This window comes from Periplaneta americana, chromosome 4 (assembly GCF_040183065.1).
Source record: "Periplaneta americana isolate PAMFEO1 chromosome 4, P.americana_PAMFEO1_priV1, whole genome shotgun sequence".
Classification (NCBI taxonomy): Eukaryota; Metazoa; Arthropoda; class Insecta; order Blattodea; family Blattidae; genus Periplaneta; species Periplaneta americana.
In genome coordinates, this window is record NC_091120.1 from 68,833,964 (window position 1) to 68,853,409 (window position 19,446).

A 19,446-nucleotide genomic window follows, 5' to 3' on the forward strand; every position below is an offset into this window, starting at 1 on the left:
GAGGCCAGCTCGACGTGGTTTTTAGACAGCGAGTTCTCTTTCCCTTTTATGCTTATGAGTAGGGGGCGGATGTTGATGAAAAGTAATCTTCTTATTTTTCACATTAGGACGGTGCAATTATTATTAATATAGAAATCCTTTGTATGTTAATATCAATGTAAAAAGTAGTTTCTTATATTGCATTTTTTGACGTTTTTAAGCTAATAGGTCTATTTATATTTTTTTTTTGTAATTTTTTGGTAATTTTTACACTTTGAAGAACTTTTAGATTATTTTGAATGCATTTTACTTTTTTCTTTACCGATAGGTCTGTTAAATCACTTTCTAACCAAATAAGTCAGTAGTAATTACCTACTGAATAAATGAATAACAGTGAAGTTTGAGTTTTATAGTTTGGAATAGATTCTAAAGTCCATCTATCATTCCACTGAAGGCTTCACTTCACACAACGGAAGTAATATAAAATGATTGACAGTAGCTTAGTTTAATTGAGGACTTTGACTGCTACTGTTCTTTTGTCGGTAAGGGGGTGTCTTTAGGTGTCCTCAACATGATTCGGAAGGGATGTCTACTGTAGTAGACAGTATTTTTAACACAAAGATTGCAAAAATGCACGCTGCTCCCACAATCTGTTTTGTCATTCACACTCCCTCATCTGGAAGATCTGGTAACAAAAGTGAAGCACGGAAGGAGGAGACGGAGAATGAAGGCACTGACATGGACAATTCCTGATTGAAACACATTGTAAACCCCCATTAAAATCTATAGTTTTTCCCTAAAACCTTCATTTTGTTGCATGTTCTTTTCCTTTATATTAGTCAAATTCCAGGAAGTTGCCTCCTCTCTCCGACATTTGCAGGGCAGTCATTGAAACAGGGTGACTAAGAAGTTGTGGTGCGAGTACGGTGAATAATATTTAAATGTCATTTTCTTTTAATTTCATGAGGCACTTAGGCCTAAATGTCACATCCTGATAAGTTACAACTTCAAGGGAAATAAATATTAGGATTAAATAAAAGCTTGCAATATCATCATTGGTAGGCCATCTAAAAGACACAATTTTATATAACCGACCTATAAGCATGATATGTCAGACAGAAACTTAGTATGTAATTTTATTACTACAGAATTACAGTCTATTCATCTGACATTGTGAGTCGTGGGAACAAATACGTAATTTCTCAGAGATTAAATCTTTGAAATTAGCAATCAAAAAGTTGATTCATATCATACACTTGAAGATATCACAACTTTTAATTGTTTCTTAAGTAAAATACTCTCTTACTGTATTAATTATGTTACATTATAAACTAAATTGATGCCTAAATTTTCGATTTCATTCGCAAACAGCCTTGTTATGCATGGCTGAAAGAAATAATACTTGTTTTTAAGATACAAGATTCAAACGGCCGGAAGTTCTATCCCACCACTTGCAATTTGTCTTGGCCTTGTCTCTGTCTGTGTGATATGCGAAAATTTTAATGTTACTTACACGCAATTGTATAAAACCCGCAGTCACTTGTGTATAATCGATAATAACTCCACGATTATTCTTTCAGTGTAGTGTTAATGACAACGATCAACATGAATTTGGTCGTCTTTCTTGTGTCGGCCATTCTCGCTGTGTTGTTCAACGAAATATCTGCCGTAAGTAAACAGGTTAATAAGCATTTAGTGATATGTTCTTAGTTGTTATAACATTCCACATCAAAGGGGACCACAAGCAAAGAAATCCAACAATAGCAACAGAGTTTCAATGTTTTATTTTATTAAAAAGAAAGTAAGGAAACAAAAGCAATGCTACTACTAACGAAGGAATATTTATTATTATTATTATTATTATTATTATTATTAGAATTGTTATTTTCTAGGAAAACTTCTTTACTGAAATTTATTTAGTATCTAAATTATGTTCTAATTAACAGAACGGATTGCGTAAAAGATTTGGGAATATTCATTGACAGTAAATCGTATTTTCATAGTCATGTTGATTACATTTACAATCACGCAATCAGAATGTTAGGAATAATACGGTCAATAACTTATTCCTTTTCCACTCCCGAGTCTCTTTTAATGTTTTACTATACATTGGTGCGATCGAAACTCGAATATGCATCCGTAACTTGGAACATGATTACAACTACAGATTCAGCTAAATTAGAAAATATACAAAGAAAATTCACATCTTTATGTTCATTCAAATTTCTGTCCATTAATTTCAGGGTATAGTTATGAGAGAAAATGTGAATATTTTAATTGTCAAAACCTATATGTTAGACGCCATGAGCTAGATTATCTGTTCTTTTGTAAAGTCCTCAAAGGTGATATATCCTGTAACTCCTTCTTAAACAATATTACCTTACGTATTCCACAAACGTTTCTATATTAGAAATTCGAAATTTCTTTCACCAGTCTCCAGATGCATAAAAAATGCCAACATGCATGGCTGCGAATTCGATCCCTTCAATGTATACACTTAGTTTGCTTTTGGCAATGATTTATCATTTATGTATTCTTTAAGGCATTATACTCAATTATCATTGTATCATCACTATTATTCTCATAGTATTCTTAGTTATGTATTTTAAAGTCATCCATTATTTATCCATTCATCGTCATTATTGTCATTAATTGTAATTGTATTTATGTGTAACAATTATTTTTGTGCACCATTTTTTATTATTTTGTCATTATGCTTTGTGCTGAACTGTAATTGGTCTCTGGCTGTTGTACAACACAATAAATAATAGTAAATAAATAAATAAATTATTATTATTATTGTTATTATTATTATTATTATTATTATTATTATTATTATTATTATTATTATTATTATTCATAATATAACATCTTAAACAAGACCTTGAGATGGTTTAACTAAATGTAAATTAACACGTTGAGAGTGGATCAGGCTGCCTACAGGAGATCCTAGGACATTTTAACCTAAATATGACATTTAATGACTGTTATAAGTAGATATCGTCGTAAGAGCAGAGAGGCATGACAAGCCACAGTTTCTGAAAGCTCACCCATCTTTCCTAGAGTGATCTGTTCTTTCTTCGCAATGAAATCATTGCTTACGCCCCTATATATTATATTTCAGTCAGCTCTTTGAAGACTGGCATCCCTTGGGAGGAAGAGAAAATGTAAAAGCCTCATCGAATTTTTAGTAAAGGAGGATGTCTCGATTCTTCTCCACTGAACTTGCTCCTGTGTCAGTATAACTAAAGGTGTAGGGGACGTAGAACTAAACACTGTGACAGAAGATTTGAAGAAATATATCTATGTTTGCGTGTTAAGTCAGAGAAATGGAAGTAGAATAAATAAATACGATTTTCAGTAAGCTTTAAGAACAGGTATTTCTAATGAACGTAATGAAATAAGCTGTGAATAAGAGCCAATCCTTCAGGGACGTAGAACTAAACACTGTGACAGAAGATTTGAAGAAACATATCTATGTTTGCGTGTTAAGCCAGAGAAATGGAAGTAGAATAAATAAATACGATTTTCAGTAAGCTTTAAGTACAGGTATTTCTAATGAACGTAATGAAATAAGCTGTGAATAAGAGCCAATCCTTCAATAATGTTGATTATGATGTTGATGATAATAATAATAATGATAATAATAATAATGATAATAATGATAATAATAATAATAATAATAATAATAATAATAATAATAATAATAATAATAATAATAATGCATTAAACAGAATATATTATTAAGAGGACAAGAAAAGAACTGTTACTGGTTCACATATAATTAACAATTAACTGGTGTACTGTACGAAAGCACATGGAAATATTCCGTGAATATTTTTTATTGTTATGTAACCATCTTGATTTGAGTAACTACAGTCCCGTCGCTCTTATTTCCAGCAGCCAATCACGTTGCAGGTCGGCTACATTTAAACGTGTGCGTCTTTTGATTCGCTGCAGATGACGTTATGCACTTCCTAAAGCTCGATAAATACTTAATATAATCGCCCACCATTTTGGCTCATTCGTTGGCGTTCGCACTTCGCAAAAAGCACACAAGGACGTTATTTGCCGCTCAATTATTTTCTCAATTACAGTACGTTTGATTAATTTTCATAGGAGCTACGACATGATAATATTTAACGGTGCGGCAAATAGATTCCTCGGCTGGTAGCTCGGCAACGAAAGAACAAAAATGGCGAACGATACTACCTACCCAGACTTTATAGAGCCTTCACTTCCTAAGGCGTAAGCACAGAGGAGAAGTCACAGCGACGCGATTATATTAGTGCCCGTTGATATTTAACGGGAAACTCGCAAAATAATAGATAACATGTCATTTAACGTTACAGCTATTTTATGAAATTAAAACTTCAGCGAATTCTCCCATTACAGTTAAAAATACCAATATAATTTATTTTATAAGTTGAGTTACATTATGAGTAGGCTTTCTTATTGTTTTCTACATTGTGTATAGCTCAACCGAACAGAAGGGTCAACATTTTAACTAAATAATCTGGTCATACATCGTCCAAGCACATTTACAACTTTGACCTTGAAACGACTCTAGAATAGAGGTAAGCAGTAAAAACCAAGCCGCAACGTTGCGAGAAATCAAGGTCAAATGTACAGAGAAGTTTGTAAAGTAATAATTCCAGGGAAAATATCTCCCTTTCGATGACTTTTTTTGTTCAAGGTAAATGCAATTTTTTCCCAGGGAAAATACTCTTGTATTGGAGTATGTAGCATTAAATACAATGAAGATGATGATGATGATAATAATAATAATAATAATAATAATAATAATAATAATAATAATAATAATAATAATGTATGTATGACATGTATGTATTTATTAATCTTTCAGGGTGGTACTCTCAAAATCAATACATTTAAGGAAAGGTTGAGAAGATTAGACTGAAAATTTAATTGTAGGTGCAGTATAATTATCTAAGTTGTGTCATGTAATTAAGGTGATATGTAATTAAGTTGATATGTAATTAATTAAGGTGATATGTAATTACTTAAGTTGGTAATAGTTGGGTTTACTAGAAGTACTTATAAGGTAGGTTTACTTTTGCTTATTGTAGGCGTTATTATAGCATAGTTATTATTTATAGTTCTCGGTTTATTGCATCTGTTTATTTACAGTTAGAATTAAATTTACGTTTATTTTATTTTTATTGCTGTAATTAGTGTAAATTTTATTAATATAATTATTGTGGTTAATAAATATATAATAATAATAATAATAATAATAATAATAATAATAATAATAATAATAACAACAACAATAATAAGCGATTAAGTAGCGTCGGTGAGATTGATGGTAGAAGAGAAATGGTATTCGGCGAGATGCGTTAAAAGATTCGCCATAAGATTACCTGCCATTCGTCTGACACTTGAGCAAACCTAGGATGGAAACCAACCAGAAAATCTGTTCTAGCGGGATTTGAACCTATTTCCGAGCACAACCTCGGATGAGTCATGCTCATTACTCCAAGCCTATGCCTTTGGCTATTAAGAACTCTGCGATAAACAAATGAATAGAAAAAATATAATTTCGATAAAGGTTTTGCCAAAATTAACATAAAATAATTCGCACTTCTTGGATACTGTGAATCTTCAACGCCGTTTGATGAGTTTACGTTTAGTTCTGGATCAACCGGGTTTCCTTGTCGCAAGATTCTGTACATGTTGGAACCGTATGAAATGTCTGACATCTTTCCTTCCAATTTACAGGAACTGACACTCGAAGAGATAGAGAAAGCCAACATGGTGCTGAGAAAGCACTGTCAGCCGACTTCAGGAGTCACAGACGGTGAGTTTACTTTCATATATTGGATGGTAGTGAAATAGCCTTGCAGATTTCCAGAGCGAATAGCTCATGTTGTATGTAACAAAAACTGTAGTATCATATTGGTGAAAAGTTAATAGATTAAAAACAAATCCCAAATATTTAACAATCTCTTATTCGGTAACTATTGCGAGTAGGATCGTGATTTTTGTCTATATCGATAGGAAATATAATAGAGAATACACCTAATTTATCCCTCTGGAGTATTTCGATAGCATACACGGTTTTCGTGTAAATTTAATTTTAAAAACCTGTAAGTTAAAAAATTCAAGCCATTGCAAGATGCGAGCAAGTGGCAACGTCTTGGCAGAGAGCAGCTCACCTACCGAGACACATGGAGTTCGTTGACATCTTACAGCTGTATCACGAGTAGAGTGTGTTAGCAACGATGTTGCCGGACTGCTGAAACTTCAAACTTAATTTTCTAATTAACCGTGCATTTAATCACAAAACGTAATATGAGGTTTTATATTCATTTACGTGTACCCTATAGTCCCTTTCAATCTCTGCAATGTTATTTCACTTTCATTCTGTATAGCCTACTAGGTAGTGACAATAACTTAGTTGAAGAAAGTAGTATGTATTATTTTGGAAAATCCAACAAAAACTTGAAAGCCTACAATATAATGGTTTATACTACATCAAACACTCAGTTTATCATCGATTTACACGAGAAAATTTATAACAATTTAAAGGAAATCTGTGTTGTCGTGATAAAAAAATATGAATACAAATTGAAAGAGTGAAATATACAACGAAGGACAAACCTTGAGTGCTTGCATGACGAAAAGTTTTTCATTTGAGCAAATTCAACTTGTGTTTGAAAATAACAGACATTTATACAAACTAGTTCATGAATATTATGACGATTAGAAAGGCGAAGGATTATATTGAATTCAAACGCAAAGTTACTAGGCACTTGGTCAGTAATTGATTTCTTGTAAATAGTTTCTTTAATCTATCATGAAATATTTCAATATCCAGTAATTTAATCGCTATACAATTTTGTTATTCTAGGTTTAATTTGTAATTCAGTAAATATAAAATATTCTTTGTTTTTCTATGATAAATTATGTAGCTTTAATTAGTCAGGTAATCTTTTCGGACTTTGATTTTTGTTCTAATTGTAATTGTAAATTTAATACTAATTGTAATGTTATTTGTAATTGTAATTGTAAATTTAATACTAATTGTAATTTTATTGTTCATATCATAGTTGGAATCTCCTGGTAGAGGAGCAGAGAAGGCCTCATGGCCTTATCTCTAAATAAATACTAAATACTAAATTTGTCACTGCATTAACTTTTGAACGAGAGACAGAGGCGAATAGGGTCCAAAAATGAATTTCATTGTAGTGCCATCTGGAGATAACTGTTCTCGCTTATGGAATCCATTTCTCATTAGAGATCCCCGCAACTTAGCTCATATGTGAGAGTTGTATGAGCATGTAAACGGTATTTGAAATGGAATTTGAGTTTAATTTTGATCAAGGCGAGGAACGGCAGATAAATGTTATTTGGGAACCTATTCACTAAAAAAACAGTGCTCTTTTATCCTTAACCTTCCTCATTTATATTTCTCCTGAAGGAATCGATGCGAAGAGTTTTTATCGCAGTCAAATATCTTTCATCTTCGAATGTGCTAGAATCCGAGAACTTCGGAAGTAGTTGTGCTGTGGTAATTACTGAATCAGTGAGGACAACTTGTATTTTGGATGTAAACTAAAAAGTCAGTCGAGTTCGTTCTTACCAGATTTATTTAATGTATAAAAAGTTTTTACAAGCTTTAGGGAAACTTGACTAATACCACTGCCAATTATGTGTGCTATTTTCTCTAACACTCCACGTTCTTTCTATCTTATTACTTTAATTAACTTTATAGATTCGATACATTTACATTGTTACAAAATGCAATTGAGTAGCCCATTTACAAAACCTGCTATTTGCATGTGAGACGAATTTTGGCAAATGAGAAAAACTGTGTAAAAACTTATCCACAGATGCTAGAGGCATGATTTATAATTTAAATAATGGGGGAAAATATTTCATTTTTCTTCGTACAGCTCAGAAATATATTATTAATGGTTAATTAGTTATTTTGCTTATTAATTTACACATAACAGATTTTGGAGCCGAATAGAGCAATTAGAAGGATTTGCAAATCTGTAGGTAGCCATCTTAACAATATACTAGTTTGCAAAATCTGGTATTTGATCAATGTTAGAAATTTATCTGACGAGACTAACTTGTAAATAAACTGACGGTAGAATAGAATTTTTTTTTTCGTTACATACCTAAATATTTTTAAACATACAAAAAATATTGTTCTACTAAAAAGTATAAAACAAGAATAGGAACAAAAGTAAAATGGTTACAGGATAATATTATAGTTTGAAGATGCCCTTATAGTATAACAACTTTACAAATTTCGGTGCAGAAGATCAGGTTTGCATTCCGAAACCAGTCCTCCCGGAAGTGCAATTCCAGAAGTCTTTCAATGTCCCTGATTTTTGCTTCTTTAATTATGACACCCATTGAATGGAGTTTGGAATGTAGCCCTTTTGAAAATGTTTGCCTTTTTTGTTTAAACTTTTAGGTTCGACTTTTCACTGATACTATTCTCTTCATCATCTGCATCTTCTCCCTCAACACTAACAGAGTTACTGAAACTAGATTTACTATATCCATCCTCAATCATTTCGGCAAAGTCGAAAAAAAGCTTCAAGATAATAACAGCAACCACTTCAAGACACGAACACATTTAACATAAAAGGTTAGAAGTTCTCGATAAAGCGCAGACAGAATCTCTCAGCTGATGTCTCAAATGCAGCAGTATAGTCCACTTAACTTTAAGAGTAAAGGGTATCTTCATTATCTAAGTCTAATAATCTCTTATTCGTTATTTTAGTATGCTCAAAGTAATCCTTATGGAGCTCGAAATAGTAGCTTTTGCGTCTGTAATTCTCAATATGGCCATGTTGTCTCAGTGACATTTAGCAGGTATTGAAAAAATAAACATGGCATTGTGCATTTAGCAGGTATTGCAGCCTTACGCTCTCCACACTTAGTATGTTTTGCAATAGTATGAAATTTTATTTACCAGATTTAAAGGGTTTATCGTTGGTTTTGGAACCGAATGTATGGCTCATTACGTAGCTAATTACGAACTGAAACCATGGTTACCAGTATATCATTTTTCATTTTTAACAGCAGATTTAGTCCACACCTTTGGAGTAATGGTCAGCGCGTCTGGCCGCGAAACCAGGTGGCCCGGGTTCGAATCCCGGTCGGGGCAAGTTACCTGGTTGAGGTTTTTTCCGGGGTTTTCCCTCAACCCAATACGAGCAAATGCTGGGTAACTTTCGGTGCTGGACCCCAGACTCATTTCACCGGCATTATCACCTTCATATCATTCAGATGCTAAATAACCTAGATGTTGATACAGCGTCGTAAAATAACCCAAGGAAAAAACAGCAGATTTTGCAACTGGGCTACTCAATTGTTAATTAAAATAATCCTGTGGTTATTTTGTGTGGCTTCGTATTTAATATCCTCATTATGTTTTTACAGAAGTCCTAGATGCTTCCATGAAAGGGAATTTCGCCGATGACAGAGGCTTGAAGGTAATAAATTTGACACAATATTTAAATATACTAAAAATTATAATTATTTATCTTTTGAAACAAAAAGTCATAACTTTTATTAAGAAGTAAATTGATCTAATATTAAAACGACTACCAGTACCAGTGCCACTGTCAGTAAATTACCACAAGTATACATCTTGATTACAGAGCATTTTAACAGTATTTAACTTAGGAAATAATATGTTAGGTATCTCGTTATAACATATATTCGTGTACCATCCCATCTCCCCAAATTATTTTTTATTGCCTCCAAGCACAGAGTAATTAGAAATAATGATTGAATACATACAAAATATGGGTCAGGCACCTCATTTTGAAAACCCGAACCCGCAACAGATTTGTAACGGAAACCACGTGGAGTACCAAAGGTATAAGAGATTAACAAGAGACACACTTGCTCATTATACGTTTTAGGTGTTTCGCAATTAACGTCTATAGTTTAAGTATTATTCTATTCAAAATAAATACTTTTAATTGCGGAATTTTCCTAATAACATTCTGTATTTCTTGTTTCTAGTGTTACCTGGCCTGTATGATGGGACTGTCGCATTCGGTAAGAATAACATTTAATCTCAAAATATTCATATTAGTAGGATTTCTAAAATATGTCAGAAATTTAAAATATTTTTTACAAAATTTCTGAAACAATTTAGTGATATCTCATAATTAGACCTATACAAATAAGGAAGTATTTCGTTTGTATAAATATATGTATATTAACAAAGTAAGTGTAGATTTCTGATAATTAGACAGCGGAAAAAAAGTCAAATAAAAGTCATGTTTACGGTTTACAAGCACCGTACGCATAGACTATGGCATGAGGTGTGCACGCTTCCCAAGTAGGTAGCTACAACACGGTACCGTCCGCAGAGAGCACCACGCGAACACCGAAAACAACTGCCACTCTGCGTTCTGTCAGTCCTCATCCGTACGTGAACAGAGAACATTGAGATACGTAAACATATTATTCATTTGTGTTCAGTGAAGTCATCATAATGCCGAAGACAGATGTTAAAAACATAGGGTGTATTCTTTAATACAAGAATACGGGTCGACATTTTTAGTACGTAGTGATACTGGTGAAACAATTAAGTGTCGGTGTTGTTTGTGTGCATTAAAAAGATAACAAAACAATCGATAGAACATCAGCGTAATACACAAAAACACGTGAAAAATGTTGCTCTACGTTAGAAGAAAATAACGGTTCAAGTTCAAATTCCGCCTCAAATATGAAATATGACTTTTGCCAGGATTTGTGTCAAATCATGATAAGTTTCAATATTCCATTCAAAACGTTGGACAGTCCTCAATTTAAAAGGTTTATAGAAAAGTAGACTATACAAAATATCAGGCACCTTCTGAATCATCGATTCGAAAACAGTTCTACCTGCACGCGCCTCTAGTGTACCTACTGTGCTTACGTAAACAACAACCCTCTGACGAGACAAACTAGTCGCGTTGTAGTTACCTTCACATCCGAATGACTTTTTTTCCGCTGTCTACTTATAACCCCAATCCCTCATTTAACAATTCACCATCACGACAGTTTTCGAAATAATTTAATACATTTTGGCCCATTGATTCCTTTTCTTATATAAGCAAAGACAATTTGATTTCTAATTGGATACTTAACAGTAGAAAGGTGTTAAGTGCCAACATTAAAAAAAAAGTGATATTTCACTAGAATGATGCAAATTTCTAAGGGACATAAAATATCAACAGAGCAACGTCCACAGAAGATTGTACAGTGTTATTAAGAAAACCAAAAGATAGCAATAGTGCAAAGTTACCAGGTCTCTGTCATGAAAAAGGTGTAATGTGCCATTCGTTTCGATTTTCCTCCTTTATTTATTTGTCTTGTTACTAGTGGAGTTATGTCAAAGGCATTATTGATTATATAGTAAGGTGTTTTCTGAAAACAGGGAGATCAGCGTATGCAAATCTTATATAAAACATAATACTTAGGTAATGTAGGGCTATGGATCATATGGAAACTACAATAGGTTATCTCTAGATGACACAGCTGGAGTGTTTTAAACTTTTCAATTCCCAATGTTAAAAATTCAGAAAATGGGGGAAATACCATCAAATTAGCACGTTGTACTTTATTGTAGAACTGACAACCGAATAGAAAATACCTTTATTGTGACCAAGATTATCCAACACTATCAACATTTCTGTTGGGTCTCTTTACTGTCATACCAGTATAACAACGACAACATAGAAAGTATGATAATCATAATGAAAGTCGACGATATTAAAATCCAAGTGGTGATGGTGATTCGCTTCCAGTGTGCAAAACTATTTTAATGGAAGTATTTGAGAAATTAACGGACCTGTGGATAATAAATGGATCAAGTACCTAAAAAATATTTATGGAACTTAACACCTTTCATAAATTGTGAAGTTTGTTTCTCTCTCAGTGTGTTAATTTTAGTAGTATCATCAAACTATTGATAGATATTGGTGGAATTACCTCGAGACTCGAAGTTCATGTCGCACTTCTGTATTCATGGTACCACGAGTGACGTTGAATGAACCTTTGATATCAAAATTTTAAAGTTGTTTGCCAGTAAAGGCGTTTTGACATCCCTGAATTATGTATATCATGTAGCTTATATTCCCTTGCGCATGTCTCTTTTGGCGTAGTCTACATTTAGCTCAATAATCACGTTTGTCCACCAGAAATCCCACAGAATACAGAGCGTTCTGAAATTATTACCCTGATTTTAGACAGTTATTGTTTTCCACTGATGTCATTGATTTCTGATTTTCCTTTGTAAGTGAGATGGTGCACTCTTAAAGTTTTGGTGGCTATGTGCTTCAGTTCCCAAATCCGCCGCTGGGAGCGCTGCTTCTGGATATGTGAAATTGCTTTGCCAAAGGAAAAGGCACAGTGTATACTGTACAAATTTCACGAAAGGATCCCTGCGAGGGCAATATGTTGAAGAGGAGAGAGTAAGCTTATAACTCAGCGCTTCTGAAGGAACGGGTGGATGGGGATAGTGTCATTGTCCGACTGGGTCAAACAAGGCTGTCATTGACCGACTGGGACAAAAAAGGCTTCGTCATTGGTCGGCTGGATCAAACAAGCCTCAGTCACTGGCCGACTGGATCAAACAAGGCTCAGTAATTGACCGACTGGGTCAAACAAGGCTCAGTAATTGGCCGACTGGGTCAAACAAGGCTCAGTCATTGGCCAACTGGGTCAAACAAGGCTCAGTCATTGGTCGGCCGGTCCCGTGTTGGGGTTTGGTTGTAAGAGTGGGGGAAAAACTAGCATTTCTTGCTCGGGAGTACGACATTTCAGGAGAAGTGTCATTGCCCGGCCAAAATTTTTTAACGTAAACACTGTGCATTTTACCAGTAGCGAAGCCATTTCATATATTCAGTAGCTACAGCGCTCCTAGCGCGGGAATTGGGAACTACAGCACATAGCCACCAAAACATTAAGAGTGCATCCTCTCACTTACAAAACGAAGCCAGAAATCAGTGGCATCAATGGAAAGGAATATTTTTATTGGGTTATTTTACGACGCTGTATCAACATCTAGGTTATTTAGCGTCTGAATGAAATGAAGGTGATAATGCCGGTGAAATGAGTCCGGGGTCCAGCACCGAAAGTTACCCAGCATTTGCTCGTATTGGGTTGAGGGAAAACCCCGGAATAAACCTCAACCAGATAACTTTCCCCGACCGGGATTCGAACCTGGGCCACCTGGTTTCGCGGCCAGACGCTCTGACCGTTACTCCACAGGTGTGGACGGAAAGGAATAACAATCTCAAATCAGTGTATTTACTTGTAGCTGAAGAACAAGCAGTTCCGGGCCGATCTGGCCATCCGACTCGCTGACGACATCTTGCCGGCGAATATCAAGGACCGAGCCAGGGCTGTGGTGGAGAAATGTCGTACAGCTGCGGACGGTAAGTATTCGACAGCAAACACAACGCAAATATCCTGAACGGACGTCAAAATCACTTATTATTTAAGCTTATGCTAATTCATTTTCGTTCCATAAGCTATCGTCTTCAGTAGTCTAGCGGATACTGTGCTAATCGAAATTCGCCGAGTTCAAACTGACAGAAGGTGATGGATTTTAAAGAATGATAAAATCCTTAGGATGCTTCCTCAGGGAAGGAAGTAAAGCAGGTTTTACTGCATGTAATAGAACCCTGTGCTTGTGGAAGGGTTGAGGAAAAATTTGTCGGACATATCTCGCCCATGTTGAATTTCAACGCTGAACAACCTTTGTAGTAGAAAAATTAATAAATATTACAGTACTATAATTTACATAATGTTTAATAACAGGAAGGTTAAATTGAATACAAAAAATTATCATTTACCAATGCCAATGCTGATGACATCCGCATTCAAACCCATTAACCGCCATCGTGCTTGTAATGAACTCACCATTACAGAACATTACTGTCCACAAACGACGAACACACCTCAGAGACGTAAGCTTATGATACACGATACTTCTTCACAAACTGTGAATTTAACTGCATAATAGTTGCAATCGATTATGTGTCATATCCTCCATACAGACCGAACTTATAATTTTCATTCTACCAATGGACTGATCCCTCAAGAAACATCATTCCGGAAGGCATGATAGGACAGACAAGAAGTTTATCAGATGGTGTGATGTTTAATACATTTGAGTACCGACATGAGATCTGGTATTAATGAACTAATCAATCAATGGGACAAATGTATCAATATATTTGCAACCTACTTCGATAACTCGTGATATAAGTGAGCTTAAGAAAGGGACACGAAGATTCTTCATTGTAGACATCTTATTCTGTGGCTGTTCGTCATTTCAAGTAAAGTTGTTTCCGGTATAAACAAAGAGAAATACAGAGCGATGTGTGCACTAAGAAAAAAATGATTCCATTATAGAAGAATATAACTTATTTTCAATTTGAATATATGAATAGTTAAACTTTTGTATGTTATTCGTTTCACTTTATTTAAAGTTTACAAGCTTAAGTCATTATGAATAAAGACACAAAAATCACGACTGATTAATCGACTGTAACATTCCAAATAAGTGTTAAACCATCAATAATTAGAGATTATCTCGGATGTCTTTAACATTGTAACAATCAAAAGCAAATAAGGGAAAAAATAGCTCCAAGAGCACAACTAAGCCGAAACTAAATAATCATTGTAGTGCAAAGAGGTCGAACTTTGGAATTTTACTGCATTTTATTCTCTTCCATCTACACACATTGGTTAGTCTCAACATAGAAAAATATATCTAAAAATCGCTAAAAGTCTGAAATTGAAGGATAATAATTTGTGAAATATATTACAGACGAGGATGACTGAACTATTTATACACATCAAGGCATACTGATATGCAGTTTGCCTTGAGCCTTAGAAACAAACAGACAAAGAAATAAGAAAAAAACTGTTAGCACAGAAAAGAATAGATCGTTTTGATAAACAGTCACTCCACGTAATGGTTAGGGTATTCTATATTGTTATTTTTTTAAATCAGCTGTATCCGATAAAAATTAAATTCTGATGAAATATAGTATCGGTTAGAAAGTATCTATTTTTCAAAGGGTTTTCTAGCAAGGAAATGTATGCAGATATGGTATAGGGTATATTTTGAAGGATCATTCCGTACTCCACCATAAAAACTGTGCTGCGGAATTAAGGGAACAAGAATGGAGATAAAAATGATAAAATGTTTCTGTGACCACTCCAGATGTTATCGATACTATGCAGGACATGCTTTTGGATGATCGATGAAATGGACCAAAACATTTCCTCCGAGTGTCTCTTTCATATTGCATATCATGATTTTGGTATGAGAATATTATCTGCTTAATGGGTTCCTAAATGTATGAACAGTGATCAGAAACGATTCAGATTAACAATTTTCAAAGTCACTTTTACACTGTTGTAAGTGGATTATTCTAACTTTTTGGATCGTACTGTAGCTATGAAGAAAGCATTGATCCATCATTATGACAAAGAAACAAAACAACAATCAATGGGAGAGGTTCTACCATCAGTTTTTTGAGTGGGGACAAAGACGAAATAGTTATGAAGGACTACTTAGAAGTAAAACTATGATGGAAGCGTATTACTCTTTATTATGAACTAAATTTCGGAAAAAAGTAGTGGAGAGACATAGTGGTAAAATTTACAAAGATTTACTGTTCTTACAATAAGTTCACAAGTCTGATTTCGTTTCTGAAATTGAATGAAGTTGGTATGATTGATCATTTCCTGTATTCGACAGACTTAGCCCCATCAGATTATTTCCGAAACTGAAGGAAATATCGAAAGTGAAGAAGTTTTATCGAGTGAAACTGTAATAATTACTGTGAATGAGTGGTTTGCAGGTCAAGACACTTCTTTTTTTTAAGAATTAGAATTTATTTACTACCGTTGCGCTAATTATAGAGAGTACAAGATAATTGTGTTGAATAAATGTAAACTTGTTTTGAGTTACAGTAACTTTTTTCATGTTAGGAAGGGTTTATTAGTAGTTGAATGAGTATCAGTAGCAGTAGCAGAAACAGAATGAGTATCAATATAAGTAGTAGTAGCAGTAGTATTTTATTTAGGCTATTGACATATTCAACTGCAGAAATCACTTAGCGTGAAAATGCAACATGGGCAACAAACATTTCCCTAGAGCTCTCCACCATGGACATACGATTCAGCTATATTTCCCTCCCTAAGGAAGCCATGCTAAGAATTTTATCGTTCTTTAAAATCTATAATTCCTGGCCAGATGTGAACCAGCGAATTTGGATTCATTGGCTAGTAAAACAATCACTGGACTACCGAAGAATACATACATCATTAAAATATTTTATCTGCTCTTAGTGTTTACTTTTCTATAATAACATTTAAAACAGATTAGTAATCATTCAGATGCAAGATTTTTATCTAAAATATATGAAGTGTTTAATACAACTGCATTTCAGGGAGCTATAAAGTAAATTCAATTCATTAAAAACAATTGGAAGATATTATAATATTGAATTTCATTACATTAAGGAAACTGGAATTCTGCCGTTGCAAAGTCCTTCATGAACGTTATGTTATGCAACGTATTCAGTATGTAGTAACATACTACAAAAACTCACGAAAATAATTAATAACCAATTACGTAATTCTATAATGCTCTCTATGGAGCAGAATAGCTGTCACACTGTTTTAATTATAAACATCTGAAATTTCAGGTTTGACAGACGAATGTGAAATGGCTTTCGCTATAAAGAAGTGTGCATATCAGGCTGATCCAGAGGTAAGGGAACTTAGTAGTAGTTTATAGTATAAGAGAGTAAAATTAGATTCTATGTGCGAGTAGAAAGTTTAGCGCCCAAAGCGAAGCCGAGGGTGATAATTTCCATGAGCGCATAAAACCTGTTGACTCTCGTATGCTAAAAAGTATTTTATTCATTACTGGTATCTAAATTTAATTATTGATATCTAAATTATATTTTAAACTGTGAAAATTAAAAAATCATGTGTGTCCCCTTAACAACACAAGAGAAAGAGATAGTAACTTTTCCTACATTCATAGGTGAATAAATTTTGGTAAATTTGAAACATAATGTAGAAATAATTGTACATTATGTCATAATTAATTTCTCCTAGAAAAAGTTTGCAAAAAAATGAAAATGAGAGATCAAGTGAATAAAATAACAAACACATTTAAGTACTTTTGTATGATAATTTTTATAATTTGCACAAGTAATTCTAAAACATACAGTAGCAGTTCAGAATCTTCTTGTACGGGAAAATACAGAGAGAAAAATCTACCTGATAGAACCAACAAATGTCACTATAATGAAGATAATTTTTACAACACATTTCAAGCAATATAATTACCCTAATGGGAAAACATTACAAGACTGGCATTTTGGGGCAGGAAGACACAATACCAATAGTTTAATTGATGGACTAATTTAGATAATGCAATTAAATAACATTTGTTTATGATTAAAACGTTCATGATCATGTTGCCTATCTTTTTACAAGCTTCAAGAGCCAACTAGATTATCTTGTGCGTTACATTCTCTCTTCGATATTAAGCCTCCTCAAAATTATTTAATTACTTTCGATAGATTGATGCATCTTTCAGTGACCACTGATCTTGGGAGCTCCAAGTATCTTCTAGTCAATAAGGTTCAATGTTATATGAAAATACACAAGAATCTTCAATATTTTCTTCATTCACTTTCTGCATTTTTATTTTAATCTTGTCTTTTTAATTGTATTCATTCATTCATTCATTCATTCATAGTGTTCTGCCCAAGGGCAGGTCTTTCACTTCAAACCAGCATTCTTTAGTCTTTCCTATTTTCTGTCTTCCTCTTTGTCTCCGCATATGATCCATGTATCTTAATGTCGTCCGTCATCTGATATCTTCTTCTGCCCCGATCTCTTCTCCCTTTCACTGTCTTTAATTGAGGAGTGAATCGAACCCGCTATATTTTTACTTGCCATTCAACAGACTTGTATATTTCCGATATGTATAAGGCATTATGACTCCTGAATCCTTATTCACGTTTTTCCATCTAGTAGTCATATCTTATTAGTCTGCAGCTATGTCCTCCGTATACAACTTTACATTTAGGTCTTGCGATCTTTGTTTGTAGTGGAGGTTAGATTCAATCCGGCATTTGTATTTTTTTAATTATAGTATTATATACAGTCTGATCCGTCTGGGTATGGATAATATTAATTTATTATTATTATTATTATTATTATTATAAAACCATTATGATAGTAGGAAAAATTTCTTGCTGTTTATATTATGATTAAAATATGAGAGTTTCCATATAGCTGTGATAATCAACAATGCATAATCTGAAAGGACAAATGAAAATCTTAGATGATTAAAATGGCTACTACAAATCAACAGCGGGCACAATGTGTTCTTTGGTATGCTAAATTTGAGAGTGTTAAAAGAATTCAAAAGGGAATTTCGACATTAGTATGGTGTGCGTAATGTACTTAAATACGATTCCATAATGTTGTAGTATCGAACACTTGTAGAAACAGGTTCTGTGTTAAAAAACATGCAGGAGGTCGCAGGCGAAATCCAGTACGAGAAGCAGCTATCTCTTGGCTTGGTCCCCAAACTCCACAGATCTAACCCTCCTGACTTCTTCGTGTAGGGTTTTGTTAAAGACATTGTCTATTCACAGAAACCCAGGAACATTGATGATCTGAGAGTAAAAGTTACTCAAACCTTTCAATAAATCACCCCTCTTATATTACAACGGACATGGGCTGAATTGCATCGCCGTTATTTGTTGTGCGAGGTGAGCAATGGGGGTCATGTTGGGCTCTGAGGAATCTCTCATCTTTCAGTGTTTCGACAAAGTTCAGCAGTAAATGTTTTGCGGTGTTTTATTTTATCCATACCCAAACGAATCATCCTGTATTTATGATCGAGGAAACCACTAAGAACCATGATCAGATTGGATCTCCAGATTGGGGTCTAGCGTTTTAGTATTGAATCAACTCGTTCGGTTTTTATTTATTTCTGAAGTGGTGAGAGCTAATTACGCTTTGTTCCAGATTTACTACGTGCAATGAAGAATCAACGACTGAGTCCCAACCCCACGCACCACACACGACTGCACCTCGCTTCCTTTACAACCATGTGGCTGAGCTTCTGTACAAACTGAATTGAAGAATAAAAATATTCGCATTCAACTGTTTGACATTATTTTATTGCTTTTTTCCTCATTTATAATATTATTCTATACAGGATCAATACATATGGGCCTGTGTTTTTTATCCTACCACAGGGATATCCAAACGCCTACAGAGCCAGGAGATATTCCACATCAAACATGCTCTGCTAAGGTCAATAACTTTCCAAATAAAATAGGAAAAACGACCTTAAAGAATATGCGCTGTGGGTTGCTTACTCTAGGGCAGGCATTTCAAAACCCTGCACATTGTGCAGGCGCGCAC

The 19,446-nt window shown here is 34.2% G+C and overlaps 1 protein-coding gene across 1 annotated transcript; it reads left to right on the top strand.

Annotated features, from left to right (window-relative positions):
* The first annotated feature begins 1,477 nt into the window (after positions 1–1,477).
* On the top strand, positions 1,478–19,187 carry LOC138697857 (general odorant-binding protein 72-like). The gene is made up of 7 exons (XM_069823433.1): positions 1,478–1,647; positions 5,722–5,800; positions 9,406–9,458; positions 9,997–10,032; positions 13,286–13,403; positions 16,695–16,759; positions 19,045–19,187. Exons 1-7 carry the CDS (start codon positions 1,570–1,572, stop codon positions 19,060–19,062), a joined length of 447 nt encoding a protein of 148 aa, XP_069679534.1. The 5' UTR covers positions 1,478–1,569; the 3' UTR covers positions 19,063–19,187.
* The last annotated feature ends 259 nt before the right edge of the window (positions 19,188–19,446 follow it).

Coding starts and splice junctions, on each gene's coding strand:
- LOC138697857 (XM_069823433.1), top strand. CDS start 1,570: ATGACAACGATCAACATGAATTTGGTCGTCTTTCTTGTGTCGGCCATT. Junction 5,801..9,405: donor GACTTCAGGAGTCACAGACG/GTGAGTTTACTT, acceptor ATGTTTTTACAG/AAGTCCTAGATGCTTCCATG. Junction 10,033..13,285: donor TGATGGGACTGTCGCATTCG/GTAAGAATAACA, acceptor ATTTACTTGTAG/CTGAAGAACAAGCAGTTCCG.